Source organism: Tiliqua scincoides, chromosome 4 (assembly GCF_035046505.1).
Source record: "Tiliqua scincoides isolate rTilSci1 chromosome 4, rTilSci1.hap2, whole genome shotgun sequence".
Lineage (NCBI taxonomy): Eukaryota > Metazoa > Chordata > Lepidosauria > Squamata > Scincidae > Tiliqua > Tiliqua scincoides.
The window spans coordinates 162,501,273-162,527,668 of record NC_089824.1 but is presented as its reverse complement, the minus strand read 5'-3'; the positions used below and the strand labels follow the sequence as shown (position 1 = coordinate 162,527,668).

General features: G+C 41.2%; 1 protein-coding gene across 3 annotated transcripts in view; it reads right to left on the bottom strand.

The window, feature by feature from the left end:
- Positions 1-8,293: 8,293 nt before the first annotated feature.
- PIK3R3 (phosphoinositide-3-kinase regulatory subunit 3) overlaps positions 8,294-26,396 on the bottom strand; it is a 316,724-nt gene continuing 298,621 nt past the window's right edge. For 2 of the 3 annotated variants that reach the window (XM_066622779.1, XM_066622780.1), the window contains 6 exons: positions 25,603-25,728; positions 24,310-24,452; positions 22,953-23,129; positions 21,731-21,805; positions 20,097-20,267; positions 8,294-16,570 (listed from right to left, as the gene is read on the bottom strand). In XM_066622779.1, the coding sequence (XP_066478876.1) occupies positions 16,372-16,570; positions 20,097-20,267; positions 21,731-21,805; positions 22,953-23,129; positions 24,310-24,452; positions 25,603-25,728 (891 nt within the window). In that variant the 3' untranslated portion in view covers positions 8,294-16,371. Of the gene's footprint in view, positions 16,571-20,096; positions 20,268-21,726; positions 21,806-22,952; positions 23,130-24,309; positions 24,453-25,602; positions 25,729-26,396 lie in introns of those variants that run through there. The other variant, XM_066622781.1, reaches the window with a different exon arrangement.

The following is a 26,396-nucleotide window of genomic DNA, read 5'->3' as shown; positions in this document are numbered from 1 at the left end:
CTCTGAGACTAGAACCTTGGAAGGAGCATGTTCTCTCATGCGAACCTACCCATATGCTGAGAACAGCCCTGTCCTTTGGCTAGCTAGAAACGGGTCTTATGTTCAATAGATACTACAGAACCCAGCATCACTTCTGTCCAGCACTGTCTTATAAATCTTGTCTATATTTAACAGTCTTACAAAGCTCTCTGTAATTGACTGATGTGAGATGGCTTGGTGGGCCTCTCTTGGGAGTTGTGGGCCCATGCCTGTGAAGGCCTTATGTTTCATCTCCTGGGATCTAGAATGGAGTCTTATTTTGAAGATCCCTTGGATTGAGAAAGCTCATGTGAGAGTAGAGTTCCCTAGGCTGTATCTCCCTCTGCCTTGTGCCTTTAAGAAATCAATTGTTGTACAAACTTTATCACGTCCTTTTTCTCCCTCCCTGTCCACAGGTGACTTGGAACCAAACTGCAGTTACACAGCAGAAGTAGGAAGAACTAGCCTAAAACAACAAGGGGCGATACAGGGTGGAGGTGTTTGTGGTCCAGGCCAGATCAAGGTTCAGGATGAGGTTTCTGTTTCTTTATTCAGGAGAGGGAAGGCCAAGGGTTAGGTTAACAAAACAAATGTGTCAGATATTCATAAAGGGAGGTGCAGACTAGCATATTGAATTGGCTCATTGTGTGCTGCCCACAAGTTAAATCTTGTGGGTATTCTTGCAGCTGGTTAGCTCCAAAAGCTAGACCATTGGCAGCTGTGGAATTAATTTTTTTGCTTGTTATGGAGAGAGTTTAAGGAAACCTAGATAAGTGTCACTTGAATAGGGCAGTCAGACTACATGGTCAAATAAAATATTGTGTCCTTGCAATCCCTGAGCATGTTTGCTCAGAATTAATTCCCACTGAGTTTAATGGGGCTTACTTCTTTGTAATTGTGGGTAGGATTGTAGCCTCACAACGCAATCTTGTCCAACACTGGCATAGCGGGACTGCCGTGCCTACACTGTATCCAGCATTGGATTTGAGCAGGTGTGAGGTCTCCTTGGGATAAGGGAACATTTGTTCCCTTACCCTGTGAATTGAGTGCCCCAGCCTGTTCAATAGGGCTACTCAGATCTGCCCCAGCTCTTTAGCTAGTGCATTACTGAGCAGCCCTGTGTGATGCTGGCAGGCCCAGGATGGGGGTTAGGGTGTGGCAGAGGCCTGCTCTGCTATCCCCAACCCCATTCTACCCTTCCCTACCCAGAAACATCTCCTCCCCACCTCTAGAATGCAGTACCACCAGCCTTTCCACACCCCTTGGTGCAAACCTTACCTGGCTGTCAAGTGGGATGAGATGCCTTCAGTATGATGCAGGCTTTCCCTCTAGCACCAACTTACTCACTGAGTGTCACAAAGTGCTTTATAGTGCTTTGACAACATCCTGCACCAGCACTGCAGTCGCAGCCCATATGATTGGGCTCTCAGTGTCTTTGTTGGTCATCAGAAGTCTTCCTCTTTCTACCATTGAAAGTTAGACAGATAGTATCTGCCACCATTCAAGGTGAAGCCATGCTTCATGTTGCCAGTTTAAAGGTTTCCAAAATTGGCCTTCTTAAATTGTTCAAAATGCTCACTTGCACATCAACTTGCTAGTCCAGAAGATGCATGATGTAGCACAGTCACTCTAGGATATTGTGCAGAAAGTTGGTATATGATGACACCTTGTTATATTCTTGCATCTAGAGAGCCAGATTGGTAGAGAAGTTGGTGCTTTGGCTTAGCATACAGATGAAGAAACAGGTAGCATCGGCATCTGGCTGGCTCTGATTGCCATGCTTCTAAAATTAACCCCAAATGCACTTGCTTGGAAGCAGATTTAGATGCAAAAGGCTTGGAATGGGAGGTAGGGAAAGTGCAGATTTTGAGGTAGAACCAGCTGGGACTTTAGGGATTTATGGTTTTCTCTAGCAACAATACAAGGGGGTAGACTGAAAAGTACCAATTGATACTAGGAAAAATAAGGAAAGCCCTGCTGGATCAGGCCAAAGACCCATCTAGTCCAGCTTCCTGTATCTCACAGTGGTCCATCAGATTCCCCAGGAAGCCCACAAGATAATTGCATCCTGTTGCCACTCCCATGCACGTGGCCTTCTGAGGTAGCCTACTTCTAAAACCAGGAGGGTGCACATACTCATCATGGTTTGTAACCTGTGACACTGAATTCCTGGAAAATGCTGAGTTCTTGAAAGGAGGAATTGAGGCAGGGCAAGTGGTGCCTGTAGCTGTAGGTGCAGTTCTCCACATGATGAAATGAAGCATTGGCTCCTGTGTGGGACACTGGCAAAGTTCACATGAATGGACCCTTGCTGATGCAAGCAATGCAGAAGTTGTAAGAGCCCAGTACAGCAGCTACTTCCTGTGCAATTGCAACATTACTACTTGAAGAATATCTTGCCCATCATGGTTTTGTGGGGCTTGCTGGATAGAGGTCTTTCCAGCTACTGCTTTCTATGCTGTGAGAACGGAAGTGAGTGGGAACGTACTCCTCAACCCATAACTAGAGGTGCTTGTTTCCCGTGAGTAAGGTAGAATTACAGCCTAACTGAACACCACTGGCATACCTGGGGGGGGGGTCCCCCCCCCCATACTTGGAGAATCTTGACCAGACATGGGCATTCTATGGTCCTGGTCAGGATCACCAGTGCTGAACACAATGGCCTGAGTAAAATAACACTGTTTTAAAACAACACCACTACCCATAACACAAACTGCTACTGAAAATGCGGGAGTGGTAGAGAGCTGTCTATGGAGTATCAGGCTGGAACCAGTGTTCTGAGAAAGCCATCTCTGTTCAGTGCGGCTCTTTGTGATCTGCACCGCAGCCTCTTCAAGCCAACCTCAGAAACTTGCACTGGGTGCCCACTTCCACCCAGAAATCAGGGTGCAGAATCTGCTCAGACAATCGGCAGTAAGAGCAACTGCCCAGCATGATTTTCTGAGAAGATCAGCTTAAAAGATAAGAGGTTGCAGTTTGGAACAAAAAACACCATGTGGGGACGGCTTTTTTAGAATGTAGCTGTCTGCAGTTTGGAGAGTGCTGTTCCAGAGGATCTCATCCTTGTTCTGCCCAGGCAGCTTCCTCTGAATAGTGCTTGGATAGGGAACAAGTCAAATGTTTACTAGGTACTGAAAGCAGAATTGAACAATGGGTTTGATTAAGTGAAAATGAAGCATTTTTAAGGCTAATTGATTGTAATGCAATCATTTAATTTTAGATTGCACTCTCTCCCTTTGAAATGAATAGGAGAGAAATATGCCTAACTTGGGCTGAATTGTATCCAGTTTATCACTGAATGAAAAGAAATTTCACAAATTGGCTGTGGGCTTCAGCGTAGCTGTTCATTTCTCACTTGGTCACTGTAGCTTTTTGTGATGAGCTTCAATAAACTCTTATTTGAGGTCTTTTTTTGTGAAGCGATTATGTCTGGTTTGGCAGTTTTGTCAATACAGAATATTTGGTCAAGAAATTTCAGCTTTGATGATATAACAAGTGCTTCAAAAAGGCAAGGAAGCTCTTGGCAGTAGTAGAATGATAATGGATGACATTGGGGCTGTCAAACAATTATAGATCAGTAGATTGATCATCTGGCTCTCAATTTGCTTGATTATGTTTAAGTATATTTGTATTGCACGAGAGGCTCAGTATTAGGCTTAGGTGCCTTCTTAAGCATATTGGAAGGCCCAAGTGGTTTGCTTGAAGAAGAGTATGCCTTAAGATAGCCTTTACCTTTAATGAATGGCAGCCTTTGTTTAATATGTTCTTTTTAATCAGGTTGGGAATCTTGGAATATTTCCTGTTGCAGGAACACACCAGAGCTATAAGGTATTTAAAAACATGAAGTAGTGAAATTCATCATCATTTTGAATGAGCTAAATTTAAAAGCCTTATCAACATTGCTACACAGTGGCTAATGATATACAATCCCACCTCCATGGTTGTGCCAGGTGTACTCTGGTAACCTGTTAGGAAAGCTTGCTCTCTCATTTGCTAAATATAAGATCAGAAGAGGCTGCATGCAACAGGGAGTTCCATTTTGTGGGAGTTCTTGATGTACACTGATATGTAAAAGGCATAAGAGGCAGCAGCTCATGAGATTGTTATTTTTAACATAAGGCAAAAGTCTGTCTGCTGCCCGCCTTGCCCAAATGTTAAATTTTGGGATTTGACATAAATGGGACTTACTTCTGAGTAGGCAGGCTTATCCCTCCTCTCCAACTCTGCCCAACAGCGTTTTTGTCACAGAAACAGGTGCAGACTGGCCCCAGCATTCCTTTGTGCTTCTAACATCTGACATGCACCAAGGGCTGGATGGAGGGAGTGCTTCCTTGCTACTTCTTTTGGACCTCTCAGTGGCTTTCAACACCATTGACCATGGTGTCCTGCTGGGATGGTTGGCCGAGGTGGGGAGCGGGGGTACTGTTTTGCAGTGGTTCTGATCCTTCTTGGCTAACAGATCCCAGATGGTAGTACAGGAGGACTCCTGCTTGGCACCCTGGCCCTTGAGGTGTGGGGGTGCCACAGGGTTCTGTACTGTTCCCCCATGTTGTTTAATATCCACTGGGAGAGGATATTGGGATACCTTGGGGAGATATATACCTTGGATATTGGGGAGATATATCTCCCAGAGGAAAACCACTGGGAGAAGTCATCCAGGGATTTGGAGTTGGGTGCTATCAGTATGTAGATGACACTCGGCTCTATCTCATCTTTTCACTGGACTCCAGGGTGGCTGTCTCTGTCCTGGAGCTTCGCCTGGAGGCAGTTGAGATTTGCATGAGGGCAAACAAGCTGAGGTTAAATCCTGACAAGACAGAGGTCCTCCTGGTTCAGAAATCCACAGTAAGGGTGCTGGACTATCGCACTACTCTGAATGGTGTTGCACTCCCCCTGAAAGAGGAGGTTTGCAGCTTGGGTATTCTCCTGAACTTGTAGCTGCTCCTGGATGTCCAGGTGTCGGCTGTGGCCAGGAGCACCTTTACCCAGTTTCAACCTTACTTGTCTCAGGTGGATCTGGCCACAGTGGTCCATGTCATGGTGACATCGAGATTAAATTATTGTAACGTGCTCTGCGTGGGGCTGCCCCTAAAGACGGTCAGGAAGCTACAGCTAGCACAGAATGCAGCGGCTTGTGTAGTTGCTGGAGGTTGGCGGTTTGACTCGTCATGCCGCTGCTCTGGCGGCCACGCTGGCTGCTGGTTCGTTTCCAGGCAGAATTCAAAGTGCTGGTTTTGACTTTTAAAGCCCTAAGTGGCTCGGGACCAGTGTATTTGAGAGACCGCCTTCTTCCGTATAGTCCAGTCCATTCTCTGAGGTCATCAGAGGGGGCCCTGTTGGTTGTGCCACCAGTGAGAGAGGTGAGGGGTGGTGGTGGCCAGAAGCAGGGCCTTCTCAGTGGTGGCACCTGCATTATGGAATTCCCTCCCCTTTGAATTGAGGACAGCTTCCTCACTATTAACTTTCTGGTGGGGCCTGAAGCCTTTTTTTTATTTAGGAAAGCCTTGGAGGCCTTATAAGGGCTGCTGTTAACAAATTAATGTTTTTTACTGTGTATTTTATTGCTGACTGCTCTATATTTTATCTTGTTTTTAATTGTTTTTATTAATGTTTATTTGTATTTTAATGTTTTTATTGTTAGCTGCCTTGGGTGCCCTTCGGGGAGAAAGGCAGAATACATACTGAACAAACTAATAATAATAATATTGCTGAAGTAGTGAAGTGCAGCACTCTGTGGGGACCCTCCAAGTGCAGGACCCAGGATGGCTGTCCTAGTTGTCCTCCGCAAGGGACAGGCCTGGTTCCAATGCACTTATCCCTAGTATTAAAAACTCACATTGTAGGACAGAGCTTAAAAATGTTATGTTATATTTTAAACTAAACTCTTTTAAGTTAATTCACCCAGCATCTGTAATAGGGGAAAAACATTTTAAGATAAAATATATATACATTTTTTTTCCTGAGCAGACAGAGTAGACAGTAGACAGAGAAGGGTTTGCAAAGCTCAAATTAAAGTTCAAAATAAGTACATGGAATTTTACCAAATTGGCCCATTTGCTCAAATAACCCTGGCAACAAAAGGAGCATTGAGGCCAAAACAGCCTTTTCTTGGGTGATTTCAATGAGCACAACATCCCATTTGATTTGGCATACAATAGCACCCAAATTTATATAGTTTCTCCTGAGACAAGTGTTGAAAAGGAAGCAAGACCACCAGTCAACCAAGAAAAGGAAGCTGTGTTTGTTGTGGCAACCACAAAAACGAATTTTGTAGCCTGTTAGTCTGGTTGTGGCAGAAGGGCACAACAAATCTGGCGATGGTACCATGAGACTCCAGCCAAAGCTGATACATGGAAGGAAACCTTGGTTTCAGTTTGTGTACAGGGTCACCTCCAAAACATGGTTAAGAGTGGGCAGTCTTGAATTCATTTGTCCAGAAATTCAAGTGCGTAAGTGGCTTGCTCAGGATTACAGCTCATCTGAAAGAGGTTAAAGGAGAGTGTTATGACTAGAGGTGTTCAAAAACTATTTATTTTACTCAGAAGCAAGCCCATTGTGTTAAGACTTAGACTGTAATCCCATCGTTGGAAACAAACCGTATGACAGCTGCTTGTGAAAATTGCAGTGTGACCATCTTGTAGTCTCGTTGATTATTCAAATCCCACACAGTTGATTTAGTTGCATAAGTTTGTTTCTATGGAGAGTTATGTGTGTTTTCTCCTGCTCATGTACAAACATGCTGCAAGTGCAGTAAAACATAGTTTTTTCAAATGCATCATAAGGCAGACTGATTTTGGAGCCCAAGTTTCAGGCAAGACAGCATTGATATGAATGTCCTGTTTTATTTCAGTCTGTGTAAAAAATGCCCTTGTCACAGTCAACTAGTCAGAGATGACAGGTTACCTTAAGGTAAGGATAGGCTGTTAAGGTGGCTGATCCAGTCTGTATTCTGGTATATACCAGTAGCAGGAGGTGCTACTGCTGCGATGGTAACTTTACTTTCCAACGATAGATGGTTCTTCACAAAGAACTGAACTGTGATTTCAGAGTCAAGTTTCTCAGTGAAAACACATTATGCCTTTGCCACACAAGTATGTGCTAGTAGAAACAGTATCATTTGCAGGGGGCATGACTATAACTTTCCCCAGTAAAAAGTACATCGCAAGTTAATATTGTTCCCTCAAAGGAACAAATGCCTTGTGTAGCACCAGTTGTAATGTCAAGTTACACCCTTATGAAATTTGTCAAATAAAAATAAAACGGAAGTATGCACAGATGTCGTAGTAGCAACAAAGTTGATTATGATAGACTAGCCTAGATTTTCATGAATTCTAGATCTGCAGCTATTAGAATTGTGCCTGCCCCATCCTACCCATGTTCCTGTTGGTTTTCTAGAATAGCAGGGTCCTTGTTCGACCTAATGAAAGCAGTGAGATTGGAAGAAAAAATGAACTTTAATCTAAAGCAGCAGTGCTCAAAGGACTGACCACTGTGCACCAGAAATGCATTCCCTAGTGCAGCTGGCACTTTGAGTTCTGGAGAGACATGTCACCAATGGGGATGACGTGAAGCTCTGGGCAGTTGTGGCTTCCTGGAACTCCAGTCGCACTGGCCACTGGGGCATAGTCCACCATAGTTGTGACTGCCCATAGTATAGCATTGTGCTGATCGGAGGACATGGAGAGACACTCTGGAGCAAGAAGTGCTGGTCCCAGGAGGGAAGGATTCCGCTGAACACGAGATCCTGCCCTCAGGCAGGGGTTTGCCTAGCCCTGATCTAGAGCAAGAGGCTCTAAGTTCTTAGCATGTTCTGTATCTGTTCTGGTAAAGGCAACTTTGTCAGAAGACTGCACTTTTAGATGTCATGCTTGCATGGAACAACCACATCAATATGTAAAGTGACTTTTCCTGAAGGGAGAACTATTAGTTGTGCAAATCCAACTTAGCAACAAACCCTTGAATACATAGGCTCTCTCTAATGTTGTAATGTGTTCTTGACTGGCGACTGAGCTGCTCTTTTTGGAAAACCAGGATTATAACTATGTCAGAATTATAACTATGAGGTATAGTGATGGCAGTGACCAGAATGCAGTGCAAGGTACAAGTGCGCATCACTTAATCTCCTGCTTAACGATGGACCACCTATACCACAGTAATCAAAGCACACCTGTATTGTTGTATTTTTGCATCCAAAATACAAGATTTATCTTTAAATTGATTTTAAGATTTAAACTATTGAAGTGTACAACAGAGCCAACACATTTTTACCACCATATTATAGCAGCTAGGCTGTATTTCTGAATTTATTAGAAACAGCGGTCAGTACATCCTTCTAAAACATTACATGTAATGTGCTTTATTGCAATCTTTTATTGCATTTTTATTCTAAAGCAAAGTAGGCCAGAATGCTTAGTGTCTGAGATTCCAAAGCTCAACCATCTATTTTAAAAAATAGAAACATACAGTAAGATCATAGCACATTTGGTGACAAGTACAATGTTGCATTACTTATCTAGAAACTACAATATGACTAACATACAACTGTTTTCCTCATGAAGCAGTTTGTTTAGAACTACATGAATTTGACTACACCATAAAATGACAGAAGAACAGGTTTTACATACCAACAAGACTACCAAAGTTACATGCTGGAATTCATATTTAAAAGAACAAAACAAAAACAAAAAAAACCAACACTCCCCTTTGCTTCCTGAGAAGCAAGATCTTTAACAAATAGCATCCCTTAAAAGGAAAACCAAAATGGATTTCAAGAATGCAACGTTCATGTGCAGGATGTACAAAGGAGTGTACAGTCCTGGTATACCTCAATATAAGATGAAGTTACCCACTCATTCTTACATAGATACAAATATTTATATATATATATATATATATATATAAAAATGAGTCCATACACAGTGATTAATGCTACTGCTCTCTTTGCACATTAACTCTAGATGGGGCTTTTGTTTGTGTAAAAATGTGCAACTGTTAAAACTGTATCTCAGAGGAAATAGGGCTGCTTTAAAATGCAAACAGCATCACTTTGAATAAACTCCAGTGCTTTATCCTGGAGCAAATAAGTAAAATGCTTAAAAAAATTTTTTAAAAGCACATTGAGATTATTAGTCATGACCCCTGCTTTTTGGACAAAGATATCCCAGCTGTTGAATTGTAGGGTGGGTAAAGCAAGTGCAAATGGGAAATTTGGACTTTCAGGGGGCAGTGCCACATAGCTAATGCATATAGATGTGTATGTAAATTTGTTTTCCATATATCTATATACATACAGTACATATACACAGAGAGAGAGAGAAATAGTTGCAGACCAGTACAATCCCATGGTGCTGTAAACTGGCAAAAAACACACAAAATTATTAACAGATTGAAGTCACTCGCCCAAAGACCAAACCACTCTGCACTTCAAAAAAATTATTTTTTTAAAAAAGACTACACATGGATTTGCTTGCACAGCCGGCTGGCATTAAAGTAACAGACCTATGCTGATGGGGGGGGGGGGGGCAGATGGACCCTTGAAAATAGTCTTGAAATAGTTTTCTACAGGCACTGGAAATCCCCTGCCTTTTAAAAAAAAAGTGCCCCGAGGTGCTGACAGACGAAAGTGCAATGCTCCCCTGCACATAGGCAATACACTAAGCAGTGTATTTAAATCCACCAGAGTGGATTTAAACAGGAGCCACTGCTACATGCAATATTCATTGAATCAGTGAGACTCTCGTATCAAACCAAGAAATGCCTCTGTGCCATTCGTTGCATAAAGCTTTTCAAGTTAAATTCCAAGCCAGTGGGAATATCTGCATTAGCCATAAAATAGGAATGAGGCATATTGCCAAAGGGTGGCAAGTAGTAGAAAAAGCTGCATTAAAACTGTGGAGCCAGCCCAAAATGCCAGTGCTTTAAACATTTTATCTCCCAGAAAAGTCACAGACTTGATTATTCATCCGCACGTGCTCTTTAGAATAGACATAAGGGTTTCCAAGAATTCCCTCCCTCCCTGCGGAAATTTCTGCCTGCAGAACATGAGATTTGCGAAACTTTTACTCTTTCTTGTTAGGCAGTATTCAACCAAAACATACTTCTGCCAAGCAAAGTCAGTAAATCAGGGCCAAATTAGGTGAGATGCTGAGACTTGTGATCAGATCTCTTGATGGTGGTGTTTTGCTCTATTTCTTCTTGCTCAAAGCAGCTTTCACTCAGAGAACAGGGTTGAAGAGTTTAAACCTGCGGTTGCTTGAACTTTTAAAAAATAAGTCATGGACGAGTCCATCTCAGGCCCTCCTAGCATCCCATCTAGTTTGACCCACAATGTTGCTTCTCAAACATGTTTCACTTTTTTGGCTTCCCTGGCATATCCTCTCTTGTAAAACTTGGATATTTGCTTGTATGCAAATGTCCTTTCATGTTAAAAGGGATTGTTCTATAATCTTTGTGATGACCACACAATGAGCTGTTTTAAGCCCACAAGGTAGTGCATTTCCACACCACTTTTAAACATTTCCTCTTCCTCCCCTGACCGAAGCTGATCTGCATGGCAAATACACGTACAAGTGAAGAGGCCAGAAAGAGCCAGCTGCAGGTTTTTAGAGGCACCTGATAATTGAGACCCCCATAATTGAGAAACTGGCTCCTGCAATGCATATGGCATAAGCAGATGGGTGGCCATTGATGCTCTTTGCCACTAGCCCCCTTCCTGGCCCATTCCAGTGGCAGCAAAGCAGAGGAGGATGTGTGGAAGTGGTACCTGTAAGATGGGAAGGAATGACTAAGGTTGGCCGAGGTGCCTAACTCTGGAAAGAAGACAAGTAAATCACTACTTTACTTATCCTACCATTGGAAATATCATCCCAACTGGGGTAGCAATGAGAACAAGCAACAGCAGGCTCTCCCTTTCTTGCCTGGGTGACAGATATGCTGCTTCAGATGCTGCGTGAGGCTGGACCAGGAGGCAAGGACTGCAGGCCTTCCTTGCTGAGTGTAGGTCGCAGGAGGTGCCAGACTGAGCTCACAATGTCACTCGAAGGCCACAAGTCACCATCCTCCTTATTTTTAATGTAATTTGACCTTTGGCCCAAACACATTCCACAATATACAACTCAATTACAGGATCAAGCTAGTTTTTCCCCACCAAAAACAAGAAAACCTTATTCTTCAAACCAAGTTCATGCCTAAAAATATAGTTAAATCTTGTTGCTCCTCAGAAAACAGAGGATTCAACAAACTGAAGCCAAAACCTAAACTCTGATTAATTCAAACTGGAAATTCCTTTAGGAGAAAAACACTGGCTGTAAAGCTTTAGGAGTACATTGGCGCGTCCCAATTCATTAGCAAATATACTTATGAATGTACATTAACACAAATGACCAAAAAGACAAAAATTTGAATACAGGAAACAAGATCTTCAACATACCTCACAATGCTTTCTCAGAGCTCCACTTACACAGCTCATCTTACAAAGTTCTACCGTATGTCTGCATACATACCACTTCAATTTTTATTATCTATAAGTATGAATAATTAACAAAAGCCATTCAAACTGAAAAAAGATTATTCAAGTACCAAAAAGGGGCTTTTCTAGACTTAGAAATGTGAAAGCAAAACAGGAAAATGGCTAAGTGAACAGTCATAGCATTAACAGCTGTGAGATTGTATAGGATTCTAGCCTATGTCACTGGACATGTTGTCAAGGTTTTCCACATCACGCAGCAGGATAACTACAGAACCAAACCACCCAAGCCCTTCCTAAAGCACTAAACCTGTCCACATTTATTTCTACAACCTTCAGTGGCATAGCTAGAGAGAGTGGCAAAGCACTTAGTTTTGTAGAGAGCCTCACGGCAGTGTGCAAACAGTCCCTTCTGCTCAGAGCCATTCTGGGCAGTGGGAGCAAAATGGAGGTGTACGCCACAATGGCTCCGAAGGGAAGGTTCCCACAAAACATAGTGCTTTGCACCCCCTCTAGCTACATGACTGACAACCTTTTGTCTGCCTGCTCTTTGACACTGACCAAAGCATTGCTCCAATCCCCATTCCTGAGCATATGCAAACTGGCATTTGGCTGCCTTGTACAAATAGTTTTGTGTGTTTCTCATTTATGATTTTTATCCAAGTAACTAGGCAGACATAAATGAAAAATATTGGGACGGAGGGATCCTGCATGCTAATTTCTTTACAAATATGAGGTGTGCCACATAGCCTTGGTAGATAGGAGTTAAACTTGGGCTAATATATTGTCTGTCCCCCTTTTCTATTTGTTCTGAGCAAACACCAGCATTTTTGAGGAACTGTTTCCTGCTAATTTCAGTCCCACCTTGCTTGACAAGTAACTTGGAATCCAAGACAGAGCTGCAATTAGGAGAGGGGAATAAGCAGACAGCACCAGTGTGCACCTGCAAATGTTTGCGTATACCAAAAAATGGCTTCCTGGCTCACAGAGTGGTAGTAGAAAAGGAACACATTAGAAAGATCTGTATTACGCTGCAGTGGGCTCTGGGGCAAGCCCAGGCCTTGGCCCCTCCCCCCAATAACAGGCTGGGCAGGAGACAGCAGCTTTTCTGCCTCCTAAGGGTGGAAACAAAAAGTAGCTGTTCCTGTTGCTGTAACTGTCATTGGGGCCTTTGATAGCAATTCCTTTCTGCACTTAAGACCCACTGCTGTTGGGGCCTCTGGCAGTGACTGCTACACTTACATTGGCCAACAGCGACATCTTCAAGAGGCCCCTGTGTTGTACAAGGGTCTCTTTGGCAGGCTTCCCATTTGCAAAGGGGGTGGGGGCTTCAGCAATGAAGACACATGTGAATCTATTGGCTGTTTTGTGCCTCCAGTAAGAGGTCACCGGGTCCCATGCCTGACTTGGTCCACATCTGACACCATCCCTTACACTGAAGCTAAATTTATTCCTACTTCTCTAAAGCAGGTGGTTTAGGGCCTGTTTCATACAATACGAGTGCAAAGGGGCAACAATGCAGGAACTTATCTTCCTGAAAATTCTCCTTAACACCAAAGTATTTGTTCTCTGAAATGTGGCCAGCAAAGAGACCAAGTTGTGCATCACAACTACAGTAGTAACTGCAGAAAGGCAGTTTCCCTCTTGTGAGAAAACACTGAATCATACCTGATTCCTGCATATACACATCAGATAAACTGTGCATATTAAAAAACACTTTATCTGCCCCTCCACCTTTTAGTGTTTAACACTGTGTGTATACACACACAAAAGGTCTGTATAGAAGGGTCGGTGAGATAAATATTAATTCAGCTGCTATCAAGTGAGGAAATGTGTTCTACTGAAGGAAGCCTGGCAAATTGGCTTTGAAAAAAAACAAAACAGAACTTCTCTGTACGTTGGCCCATTTAACTTTTACCATTTTCTCCATTACATATTTGTTTTAGCCTTGTATGCTTGTTATGCTAGTAGGGTTGATCCTCACAATCAGGGGTGATATGAGCCCTGAGAATTAGGAATTCTGCCACTTGAGGTCAGCTAAATTTCAGTGGTGTAACAATTACAAGCTAGCGTGCATTAATCAAAGGATGACAGAAACTGAATTAAGGATGATAGTAGAATTGACTTGCTACATATTTCAATTGGCTTCAAAATAATTTTTCACCTGCCAAGCCTGTTCCAAAAGTGCAGTGTGAAAGGTGTGAAAAGGCATGTGAGCACCAGATGGACAACACCACAGCTGTTTCTTATTTACTCAAACCAAATGCAACAAGGCAACCAAAAGGAAGCCACAGATACACCTTTAAATTTACACACAGTCATAATCAAAATGTTTTAAAATGTGTGGATTGAAAAAGAAGTGCATCAGATCTAAAATATGAAGTTCAAGGAAAACACATTTCTGAATTTAGTGGCAGCCTGAAACTAAACACAGAAGCCAGTGACTCTGTAAACACAGATCAAGTTTATCCAAAGTGGCAGGGAATGACTTTGTTTCTGTTTTACTCAGTAAGAATTCCCATAGCAGCAAGATTTATTGTTAGTCACCCCAGAAAGGCCTCAGAAGGGCTTTGGAGTGCAAAAAAGGCAACTTCCCGTTTCAGGAAGTTGAAACTGAAATTTCAGGAAACGGGAAGTGACTTTTTTGCCCTTATAAAGCACTCTGAATCCCCTGGAGGTGCCAGAACAGTGGATTTCATTATCCACGGTTTTCTGTATCCTTCATGGATAATGAGGCACAACCTGTACTGCTTTTCCATGAAATGCTCAAAGTGGCCTAGGCTAGGTCTTTTGACAGGGGAGTACTGGGCAGTGTGCAGGTATGTTCAAATTTGAATGTGTAATAGCAAGCTAGTCAAACTCCTAGAGAAGAGTCAGAATTTTGTGTCTCCCACTGAAGACTGGCAGAATCCAGAGTAATATTTACTGAAAAAAAGAGTATTGCTGGTGATTAAGGGGAAGTGGGGGGTCCAGTCTTGAAGGGTTGAAGAGAAAGTGGCACATTTAGGTCATTCACTATCTTTTCACAGATTTAAAGGCTGTAGAGTAGTTCTTTTGATAACTATAGTTCCATTTTTAGAAGATGATGTTTCAGCTGGTTAGCCAGCACTTAGCTTAAGTGGCAGTAGATTAGTGCAAAAGAGAAGTGCTTTGGGGACAGTCAAGCAATCTAGTTTGGCCCCTCCAGCTGCTGATTAGTGCTCAAGATTTATCATTTTCCTGTTTAGCAATTTCATATTCTGCATAATACTTCTATGCTCCCTTTATAGTGCATTCTGCTTTGTGTAAACATTAAAGTCTAACAGTCTGGGGGTTCAAGGTGGCACTGAAGGTGGGGGTGGAGCCAGAAAAGATCCAGATGTCCAAACTCTCTGGCATGCACTTCAAATACTACACAGAAAAAGGAAAGACCTCATGCTGAATCTGCTGAGTTTCCCTTGTTGCCCAAGCACATGTTCTATCTAGCACAGGTATAATCTTTAGGAATGGCAATAAAGAACCAACAAGGGCATAAGTATGCGTCATAAAAAAAGTCAAATACAGCATTTACAGGAGCACAAATTCTCACAGTCTAGTGGATCCAGTTCTTGCTATTTGCTGTTACATATAATCCAGATGAATCTGACTATGGCAGAATACCAAGCAAAGTCCTTTACATACTGATAGTGTCTATCACTTTAGATCTTTGACTATTCCCACTGAATTCAGCTACTCAAATGTTTGCTTTATGGTAAGCCCACACTGAATTCTAAGGGCATACACAAACTGTGCAATGGAATTAGTGATTCAGGGTGCAATCCAAATGTATTACAAGTATAGTTCTGTAGCCAGTTTCTAAAGTATGTTGACCGCACCCATAATTTTTGGTTTAGCAAGCCATTAAAAAGCAATCCATTGCACTTTTAAAGTTTTTTTTTTAATGTTTTCAAACAGAATAGTAATTGTTTAGCATCTTACAAACATGCCAAGTGCCAGCTTCATCCTGGTTTACATTCCAAGCTTAGTATCATTTAAAAACAAAATCTGACATCCTTGGGGGGAAAAAAGGAAATGTGTTTTTAACAAAGTAATGAGGGGAAAGTGGTGCAGTTACATCAGGTCAGGTTAGAGTTTTGAAAACTACATTAGAATGTTTTGAGCTTTTATATTTCTCTCTTCAAGTTTTGGCAAGTGTGCGGTTGCAAATGCAATTTTTCCTCATAAGTGCTCAATCCAGTAACGAGCAAAGTTTTGGTGGATTCAATTTGGTTTCCTTTATTTGAAGACCTGTAGTGCTGACAAAACCAAAACTTTGATATTGTTGGTAAAATATAAAGCAATATGTCTTTGAGGATTTTCTTTTTAAATAAGAACCTGAAACTCTCCCCATAATTCCTTTGGTCTCCTCTCACCAAATCCCATGCTACATCAAGATGAGCCCTCATTTGTAAGTTTGTCTGACTGGCAGCAGAGCTGCTAAAATTAACAGGAAAAAGCTTCAACAGAAGAGACTTTTCCCCCATTTTCCTTGCGCTTAAGACTGAAAGACGTTACCAATACCTCAGAAAAAAATAATCCAAGTTGAAGTTCCGCTGATGGTGCCTGGCAAAATATTCTCTCCAAGTTTTGCTTCTAGGTTTTTTGTATGTTTTTTTTAAAGTGAGTTTACTTGTTCCCTATAGGGAAAATGAGAGTCTCCTTGTATAAAAACACAGCTGATCTTCAGGTAGCACCAGGGCACCTACCCCAAAGCTGTTGTCATCTTGTTGCCTCTAGGTCTCCAATTCACATTCATCAAATCACTTCTTGTGCAAAACCAGCAGTCTAAGGAGAAAAATGCCCTCTGGGTTCTAATAAAAACTGTAGAAAAGAAATCTGAAGAGATAACCAACACTTCACCCTCCTAGAATTTATCTACAAAGGGAGGGCATATGTGCGTAGACAGGATAAGCGAGCCGGACATTGAGGGAGTCATTGTGTTGGACGAGGGAGGTATGCTGGTAATGAAGAACTAATTCTTTAAGGGTGCTATATAGATTATACGGCTCTGCAAACCCATAACCTCTTGGAGTGCTGTAGACCACACAGTGTTTAACTTCACCATCAGCTCTGTAAAGCAAAAAATAAAGAGTATAAACATGAGGGTCAGCTTTTTGGTAGATTGCAATTAATGAGATATTGAAAAGTCAGGACAACTGTGAATCAACCTTGTAAGCACCTGAAAGTACACATGTGTGTTGGCATGCACACATGGCAATTTTTGTTTTATACTGGCTTGGGAAACTATTGTTACTCCTATTTTTAAAAAAACTCAGAAATTTAAAAACATTTAACAGTAACAAACAGACTTCTGTTCAGAGTAACAGAATTACAAAGCATATTTCAATAATTTATAAGTGAAGCCATTTGTTTATTGTGGATGAGTGCCCCCATTTCCCCATTCCTTTTAAGGGCACTGTGAATGAATCATTTTCAGCTATTTCTAGACATTTAGTCAACCATTCCTCAGTTTCAGGAGCTGTAGCAGTTTTTCAGTGTCTTACCAGAGTTATTTTAGCAACAATACTGAGCCATAAATTCACTACTAAAGTCACTGAGTTGGCATCTTTCAGTCTCGGAAGACTATGGTGTCACGCTCTGAATGGTGGTTCTGGAACAGAGTGTCCTCTCCAGTGCGCGAAGCCTGGGTAAAGTAGGTATGGAGGATAGGCTGTTACCCATGCAGCAAATCCCCCCTCTCCACGTCGCTGAAATGGTCCAATGGAAAGGTAGAGGCCAATACGGTTGGTTCCAGCGGCGTTGCAGGAGTTGCCAAAACGTGACTGTGTTCAGCCATGAACTGCCTCAGGGACTCCGGCTACGGATTTTGCCTCAAGGTTGACTCCTGAAGCCTTTTCCATAACTGGATGTAGCCACAAGGCAGTGGAGGTTTGGGATCAGAGTCTTCATAAGAACATAAGAACAGCCCCACTGGATCAGGCCATAGGCCCATCTAGTCCAGCTTCCTGTATCTCACAGCGGCCCACCAAATGCCCCAGGGAGCACACCAGATAACAAGAGACCTCATCCTGGTGCCCTCCCTTGCATCTGGCATTCTGACATAACCCATTTCTAAAATCAGGAGGTTGCGCATACACATCATGGCTTGTAACCCGTAATGGATTTTTCCTCCAGAAACTTGTCCAATCCCCTTTTAAAGGCGTCCAGGCTATACGCCATCACCACATCCTGTGGCAAGGAGTTCCACAGACCAACCACACGCTGACCGACCACACATTTCCTTCTCTCAGATGAGCTGCCTTCCCAGGCTGACGAGCCCCATCTACCCGGTGGCTGTTTAGTCGCCTCTTACAACAAGTACAGCCAAACTGAGGGCCTATTCTTATCCCCAGCCCCCAGGGGAATAAAGTCATTATAGAAGTATTTATACCATTATCTAAAGTTGTTCAATAATATTACTGACGATACCACATTAATAAGAATGCCTACAAAATCTGTACAATTGTCCCAGTGACCTGTGCCCAAGTACATGCCACCAAAGATGAACAGTATCGGCCTGGTTTAATGCACACTTCCAAACAATTAAATCTGTTAGTGTGGTAAATCCTATTCATTCTTTAAAGTGTCATACCAGTGATACATGATCTACAGTTGACTTCCTAGCATTATGATGAATTCCAGGGCCAAAGTTTGCAAGAGAAAGGCATCTCTAAATCTTTTTTCCAGGCCCTTAAAAAAATCATTTCCTCTGTTCCATGTAACAATTTATACAGAGTCTCTTAACTACTTAGGCTACAATCCTATCACACTTACCTGGGAGTAAGCCCCATTCAATGGAGCTTACTTCTGACTAGACATATACAAAACTGCTGTATATCTACCACTTTTTATCCAATCCTTCTAATCAGGTCAGCTGGTGAAATCTAAAATGATTTGTCACCATCTGCACAAGTGTATCAACTACAGATACTGTCTTGATACTATAGCAGTATTTGGCCCTAAATCATGCTAGAAATTTCTTTGCAGGAAATAGGCTTTCCATTGTTAAAAACCTTGAAATATATACCCAATTTATTATATTAAAAACTATATGTGTTTATTATAACTGACTCCAGGAATTAGACTGAGGGATCAGCTATATTCTTATGCTTATTCCCTGCTCTAAAATAACTTCTGGGACTACTTTCTGCCCAATCTACTCTTCTTGCTTTATAGTATTGAGCTACAACATGAATTTCAGGGAGCTAGGATTACATTCTTGTTCCAATTTCAAATCAACTTCACTTCCATCAGCAGACAACTAAAAAGTGATTTATTCAATCTGGCAAAAGACTAACAAATCGGGTGACACTCAATCTTCTTTTTCTTACTAGTTTCTGGATGGTATCAAGTTTTACCCTAGGGTGTTTCCCATTCCAGCTGAAGTTTGATAATATTTTCTGTCAGTTCAAATTTCCTTGCAATTCTTAAATAAAGGCAATATACAAACAAAACTAAGAAGCTTGGCAGGAAAGTCATCTTTACTATTGATATTCTAGTAAACACTTTTCTTTAAGATGCTTTTTTATTGTCATAGTTATATTTCTTTAATGTAACAGATTTTTCCAAAAGTGAATGCTCAGATTCCTTATTAGGTTTATTTCTCCAGAAGATTTCAAGTGACCAACTGACATCTTTCTTGAGGAGAGACATTAATACAAATTAATTCTGACTTATCCCTATTGACTGCATAGTCAGAAATATGGCAATATTAACCTATATAATACTAAACTGGCATGATGGGCTTTGCAACATCTTAAGTATTATAACCTGCTCCAAGCCTAGATTCTTTTCTATTTTTTGGGAGAAAGAATTGCTGTTTTCTTCCTATGAAATGAAATAAAATAAATATGAAATAAATGCCACCATTTATGGAACTTTAATATCTAGCTTGCTAGAAACCCCCACTGAGCCCAAGTCCTCCCCTCCAGATATTTCAGCTTCATATGATTATAATAAAGAATACTGCTCATAGAAGTTTTGCAAAAGAACCTGGTTTTGGAGTCAGTTTGCAAGAAACATGATTTTTCAAAAAACATTTCTGATCAGTGACATTTTAGGTTTCAGTTCTGTTATTTAGTAGATCCTCATGCACAAGGAACTCACCTAACAGAATACACAAGACAGCATTTCACTAAAATGCAAGGAGGAGCTAGCACAAGCAAGTTTACCATCATTATTCACTTAGGCAGAGTAAATGCCCCTGATCTGGGAAAGAAATCCATTACACATAAATTCAACCACCTATAGAAATCCAGCTCCTCTAAAAGCCCATTTATGTCACAAGAACAAGCAGATAGTTAAGCACTATTCAATGGTGGGGAGGCTTCTAAGGGTGGAGGGAAGGCAGGGAGGGGGGCAGAACTGGATGGAGGGAGGGCCCCAAGGCAGATAGGGCCCAGGAGCAGGGTGGGGATGGCAGCATATGCTGCCTCCAAATCCTATCCCTTCTCTGGAGCTGTGGAGACAGGTTTTATGTATGGGTCCTAAAATCCTATGTATTCAGAAGCAAGCCCCATCATGTTTAATGGGGCTTACTCCCACACAGGTATGTTTAAGATTGCAGTTTCAAGGAAATCCAGAAATAGCTACTTACACCACAGAACAAGCATAACAGCCTTTTTTGCTACTTTCTCGAATTAAAAATGCTCCATCAGGCTTCCCACACAGCAAATCTTCTGCTTGGATACGATTGAGATCTCCAACAAACCAAGTCTTTTCATCATAATGTGGCAGATTTTCATCCTCCTCATTTGTAAAATATGTACTAGGAAGAAACAAAATATATTTTACTTTTTTAACACAAGAATGTATTATGATTACTTCATGAAAACAATGATAGAAGACTAGTTTACACAGCCGTTAATAAACAAAACAGCAGTACTTTACTACCACTACTGAACTCCTATTCAGAAGCCTATAATAGTTACAGATTGATTACTCCTTATCCAGAATTCTGAAAACTAGAATGTTCTGTATTCCAGAACTTTTTAGAGCATTGACATGGCATAACATGATCTTGGGCATGCATTCATAACAGAACAAGAAATCAGGATTCAGTGTACACAAACTGTGTTTCATACACAAATTGAAAATACATATAATATCACCTTCATACTATTGGTATAAGGTTTATATGAAACATAAATTTATTGTGTGTTTACACTTGGGTCTCATCCCCAAAATCTCATAATAGTTATGAAAAACTATTCAAGAATCCAGAAAAACCCAGAACACATTTGGTCCCACACATTCCAGATAAGGAATACTCAACCTGTATCAGCAGTTCTTCTGTGATGCATGAGAGAACACTTCCATCATCAGAAGTACTCCTGTTCCATCAACATACTTTCTCTGCTATTAATTCCTTTAAAAGGAACTACTCCACAACCAGTATCTAATTGCCACTCCTTATTCACCATCAGTGGCAATTTTATTACTGACCGATGGAAAAAAATTATGCTTGAATGACTTTTATGAAAGTAGACATGACCAAGAGAGAAAACTACAATTGGACTTATTTGATCATGCATATGAATACAGATTTAAGGCATGGTCATCTGATTAACAGAAGTGCGTGCACATGTCCATATATGGTTCTGGGCCCAATTCAAGATGTTGGTTATGATCTTTAAAGCCCTTAATAGCCTGAAACCTGAATACCTTCAGGTCCATTTCTCCCCATAACAAATCTGCTCACCCACTCCATTCAAAATCAGAGGCCCCGCTCTGTTTCATTCCCTCATTTACTGAAGTACACTGGAGCACAGGGGACATGCGATAGGGCTTTTTCAGTCACAGTCCCCAAGGTACTGAACACCTTTCCCTTGAGATCTGTTTGGCCACCCTGCTGTCAGTTTTTGATACTTTGTAAAAATGTCTCTGTTCAGACAGGCATTTCACTTAAATTGATGCCCACTCCCCCCCCCATGTTGACTATTGCTTGTGCTACCCTGTGCTCTCATTTGGTTTGGGATTCTGATTTATTGTTTTGAATGTATGTTTAGTATTTAATGTTTAGTTGTTTATTTTTGATTATTTTATTTTTATATTGTGTAACTGTGGGAGTGGGCAGAAAAGTAGAGAAAAGAACCCATGGATTGAAATTTAAAAAAAAATATGATAGCCAAAGGCTGTCACTCACACAGAGCTATAGGCTCTGCAGTGTGATTTTTTTTCATGCAAGTTGTTCATATTAAAACCTCAGATTAGCTGTACAATGAAACTTACTCATCCACGTTTTCATTTTTGATTCCCAGCCAGTCATTTATTCGCTTCTGTCTCACTCCTTTATGATTAAGCCAGCTGCCAAAAGGTATACATGTCATTAATATGGTCTCATCATCTGTATCACCCAGAAAAAAAGTGCTAAATATCCTGGTGTGAACCTACTTAAGCATATTCTTTGAAGAGTGCATTAGAGAAAACATCCTCAGTGGAATGTATGCATGCACACTGTCAACATTTTGATCCTTTTGGAAGAATGACTAACTCTGGCACAAAAAATAACTCCTCTGTGTAAACTCAGTTTTCATTCTAGCCCCCCCTTCCTTCCCCTGGCAAATGGGCAGACCCAACTTGATCCAACATTTAGGAGGCAGGCAATGATTATGATTGCTGTAAGTTCTAATGCAGAAAGGCAGCAAATCATATGAGAGCATTGTTTGGTTTTCTGCTTTGCCTCAATGCACTCAGCAACATGGACAGGCTGCCTTTCACTTCAAAGTTAAAAAAAAGATACAGGTGGATCCTCATTATTCACTAGAGTTTCGTTCCTGGAACTCTCGTGAATACCGAATTTCATGTGAAGCCAAGTCACGCAAATTTCGGGGTTCACTGAGCTTCAGGGTACACAGTCTTGCTCTGGTTGTGTCCAGAGCTGTTCTGAGGCCTCTGGAGGCAGCATGCAGTCTCCACAGGCCACAGAACAGGCTCCAGAAGTCCTAGAAGGGAACTTCCGGTTTTCCTGAAAGTGCCCTTCTAGGACCTCTGGAGGCCTTTCTGAGGCCTGTGGACGCTGTGCGCAGCCCTCCATGGGTCTCAGAAAGACCCCCAAAAGCTTTGGAGGCCACTTCTCTGGAGGGGACAGGAGCTGTGCTCCAGTCTCTCCACAGGCTCTTCTGAGGCCTGTGGAGGCTGCATGCAGTCACCACAGAGTGGCCTCCGAAGGTCCTAGAATAGCACATGGAAAAATCCATGGATAAGTAGGCTCAACCTGAATTTAGACAGAGTCAGAACAGTACCATACCAGGCATGCTTTTGATTTAGAGTTATGTTAATAAGTCATACAGTTATTACATGAGTGCTGAAAAGACTAGCCAACTGTTCAAATCCTTCCATATCAAGCAGCTCAGATTCCCTTCACTCATGCACATACAGTGCATACTAACAAGTCAACTGAAGTGTATCAAACCAACACAATCAGCTAGGTTCTCAGCAAATGGTTACTTACACAAGGTACTGATCTCTGATTTTACGCAGCTGGATAAGATCAGGTTTGATACTGTTCATTTTCTTATCAATTTCCCGGTTGTCCAGGGCTTGTTTCTTCAAATCCTGTTCCAGTCGCAGCTTGCTATCATGGATCTCACCCAGGCGTGATTTTAATTTTTCATAATTCATCATAATCCTGTAAAGAAATTACCAGTGTTTTTAAATAATATCAGAGACTATCTGATCATAAAATATGGCACAGATCTCATTTATTATTAAAACTAGTGCTAACTAAGCACTGTGCAAAGCAAAGGACATTATTCCTGCCCAAATAGCTTTCAGCCTAAACTTTGCTGAAAAGTGGAATACAAATTTTTTTAAATAAATGAAAACCATACATTCAAATGAGATCTATATTTCATTCAGATGATATATCTGGACTTAATTTACTGTGCAAATCATTTTGAAAACTACTTTTGGTTGAAAAGTGATATATAAATACGTACTACTACTACCACCATCACCACCACCACCATTATCATTATCATCAATATCGACAACATACTGTCTATGAATAACAACATTCTAATTAGCTATCATGGTTAATAGCTGTTGAAAGAACTATTCTCCATGAAATTTCCCAGCTCTAGTTCTGAGATTTTTTAAAATCCCTTTTTGAGATGCAATCCTTCTGGATTTCCTCAGATTATTTCTAACTGCACCATCCTCTGGTACGACTGGTGGTGTACGAGCAATTCATCTTTTATTCAAGCAGCCTTGCTGAGTTTTAAATCTGGTATGGCAGTGCTTTTCAAGGTTTGTCCTCTGCCGTAGAACTTCACTTGATCACCTTATCGACATATTACCAGAAGTAACTGACAATAACATAATTACCAGTTACTCCTGGGTTGGGAGGCCAGGTAACGCAACAAACACCAGTAAGAGGTTCAGGGTGGACAGGAAGGCTTTTTTGAGCGTGGAAAAGCATGCTTTGGAGCCTCCTACCGCTATTTGTTGTGTTGTGTTCCTGGTCTCGCTGCTAGGCAGCAGGGGTCCAAAGGGCCCGCGAGTACCACTAGACACCATCTCAAGTACCACTGGTGATACCCATACCACTAGTTGAGAAACACTGCAGTAGGAAAAAGGCTGCTATCAGGAAGCATGGCTTCCTCCTAAAATTCTTACAATGCATGAATGTTACTGCTGTGACAGAGGCTTTGACTGACTATATACTATTATGCAGCTGATGAAATGTACACACTAATATTGTGTTTGACTATAGGCATTTTTGGAGCTGGGTGGGAACAACTGTAAAAATGAAGACAAATTCAGTTACTGCACCAACCACTTCACAGGTGAACTGTTCATAAACCTACCGTTCAATTTCCTTCTCGTTCCCTTCCCTGCGGAATCGTTCAATGTATTCTTTGCTATATCGTTCTTGGGTGTGACACTGCTCTTCAAATATTTTAATTGTTTCATTAAAAGCTTCTATTGCTGTTCTCTTCATCTGAATTTCCTGAGCAGAGAAAATTTCAAAGACTGTTAGGCAATGGATACCCAACACTACAGAATTCTCTTTTATCTAAAGCCGAATCATTAAAATTTTGAACCCTGAATCTATGGTATTCAATTCAATATTGAAAAGTTACCATTCCAAAACAGTTTATCGCTTAAAAAAAAAAATCAGATCTACTAGGTTCTCTGACTACTTTGGTATACTTGTTCTGCCTTCTTTCAATATGAGAAGAAAGTGACCATGGGGGGGGGGGGGGAACTACATGATCACAATCTTGAATCTGCAGAATTGAGTGAAGTCAGCCCCAGTCATCGCAATCAGCTATAGTGGCATAATACAGCACAATTTTTGTGCATACAAGGCCCAAAGTTCAATCCATCAAACCATGTAAAGGAATGACTGTAGAGTTACAGCGAATCAAAGCAGCTTTGCACAAGTTAGCCTTTCATACTTATTAGGCCTAAAGACATTTCATTCATTTTTCTGCCAATTCCCTGCTAGGCTACCACATAGAATCTTGAAGTGTTGTGCTGAAACATTCCATAGCAGGGCACAATCTTTTCAGTCTGTTAATATCCAAACTGCAAAATCATTATAGATTCCTCTTAGGCAGATATTGTTCTGGTTACTTGTTTGGCAGCAGACACATTCCCACTTCTGTGTACTTCTCCAACATGGCAAGCAAGGAAGAAGTAGTGTGCAGAAGAGATATGTGCTTTAGGGCGCAATCCTTATCCCTTTATGTCAGTACTTTCCAGCATTGGCATAGCAATGCCAATGGGACGTGTGCTGTATCCTGCAGTTGGGTGTCACTCACAGAGGCCTCCTCAAAGTAAGGAAATGTTTGTTCCCTTACCTCAGAGCTGCACTGCCCTTAAGTCAGTGCTGGAAAGCACTGACATAAGGGGTTAGGACTGCACCCTTAAACTCTTCTCCCCAACTGTTTTTCCTGTACAACCTGCCTACAGCTGTTTTCCTCCAGCTTTGCTCTGACACGTTTCCAGTAAAGTGGAGGAAAGGGGGCATATTCTACCTCCCACTGTTTTTATCTCCCAGTTCCACTTTGCATGATGGAGGCACAGAATGCTTGTCACTTAATTCCAGTTTTGACCTAAGTCACAATGAGAACATGATATAATTGCCAACTCACCTGTGATGTTCTGGTATATTCTTCATATAATCTGTCATATTCCTTACTTTTCTCTTGATATTGAGAGTGGTACTCCTGAAGCTTTTTACCCACAGCATCAATATTATCTTCTTTTACCAACTGATCCTGCATGTCAAAGTGGAAAACAGGTACACTTTTCAACAAAAGATTCGAGTAATACCGATCTGTCTGCAGAACTACCAGAATGGATACAAATATTAAGTCAATCTTCTTAAACACAAAAATCTTTCTCTACATATTTACAATTTTCTGGGGCCACACATCTGCCAACATAATTCATCTCCCAACTTTTGAACAATGACTATTCCAATTACTCAAAAGACTATATAAATGCTTGAGGATTTTACAGTGAAGCTAGATCTTGGATCATTGTGTGAACAGTATGGCCCAAATCACAAGATTTATGTGAAGGTTCATAAAACTTGGAGTGTAAGTGTAAACCAAACAATGCACCCAGTTTAAAAGAGTTTTCTGTTGCATCCTAACTCTACAAAAGTCTATAAAAACTTGTAAAGGGTTTTATCATATTTTGGGCAATATCTATCAACAGGACCTAGAAAATGTTATATCAATGTATGAAACTGGTTTTTAGTGAGTCACACTTGGAAAATGAAGCCAATGAATGATCATGATAAGGGAAGAATAAGTGAGAGATTACCTGGTGGTTGGGATCTCTGAAAAATTGTGTTCCTGAAAATATTTATTTTTACTTCAGACCCGAGTATTTACATAAAAACCTGTCACTAGAAAAATTGTTTAAGGAAACCTATGCA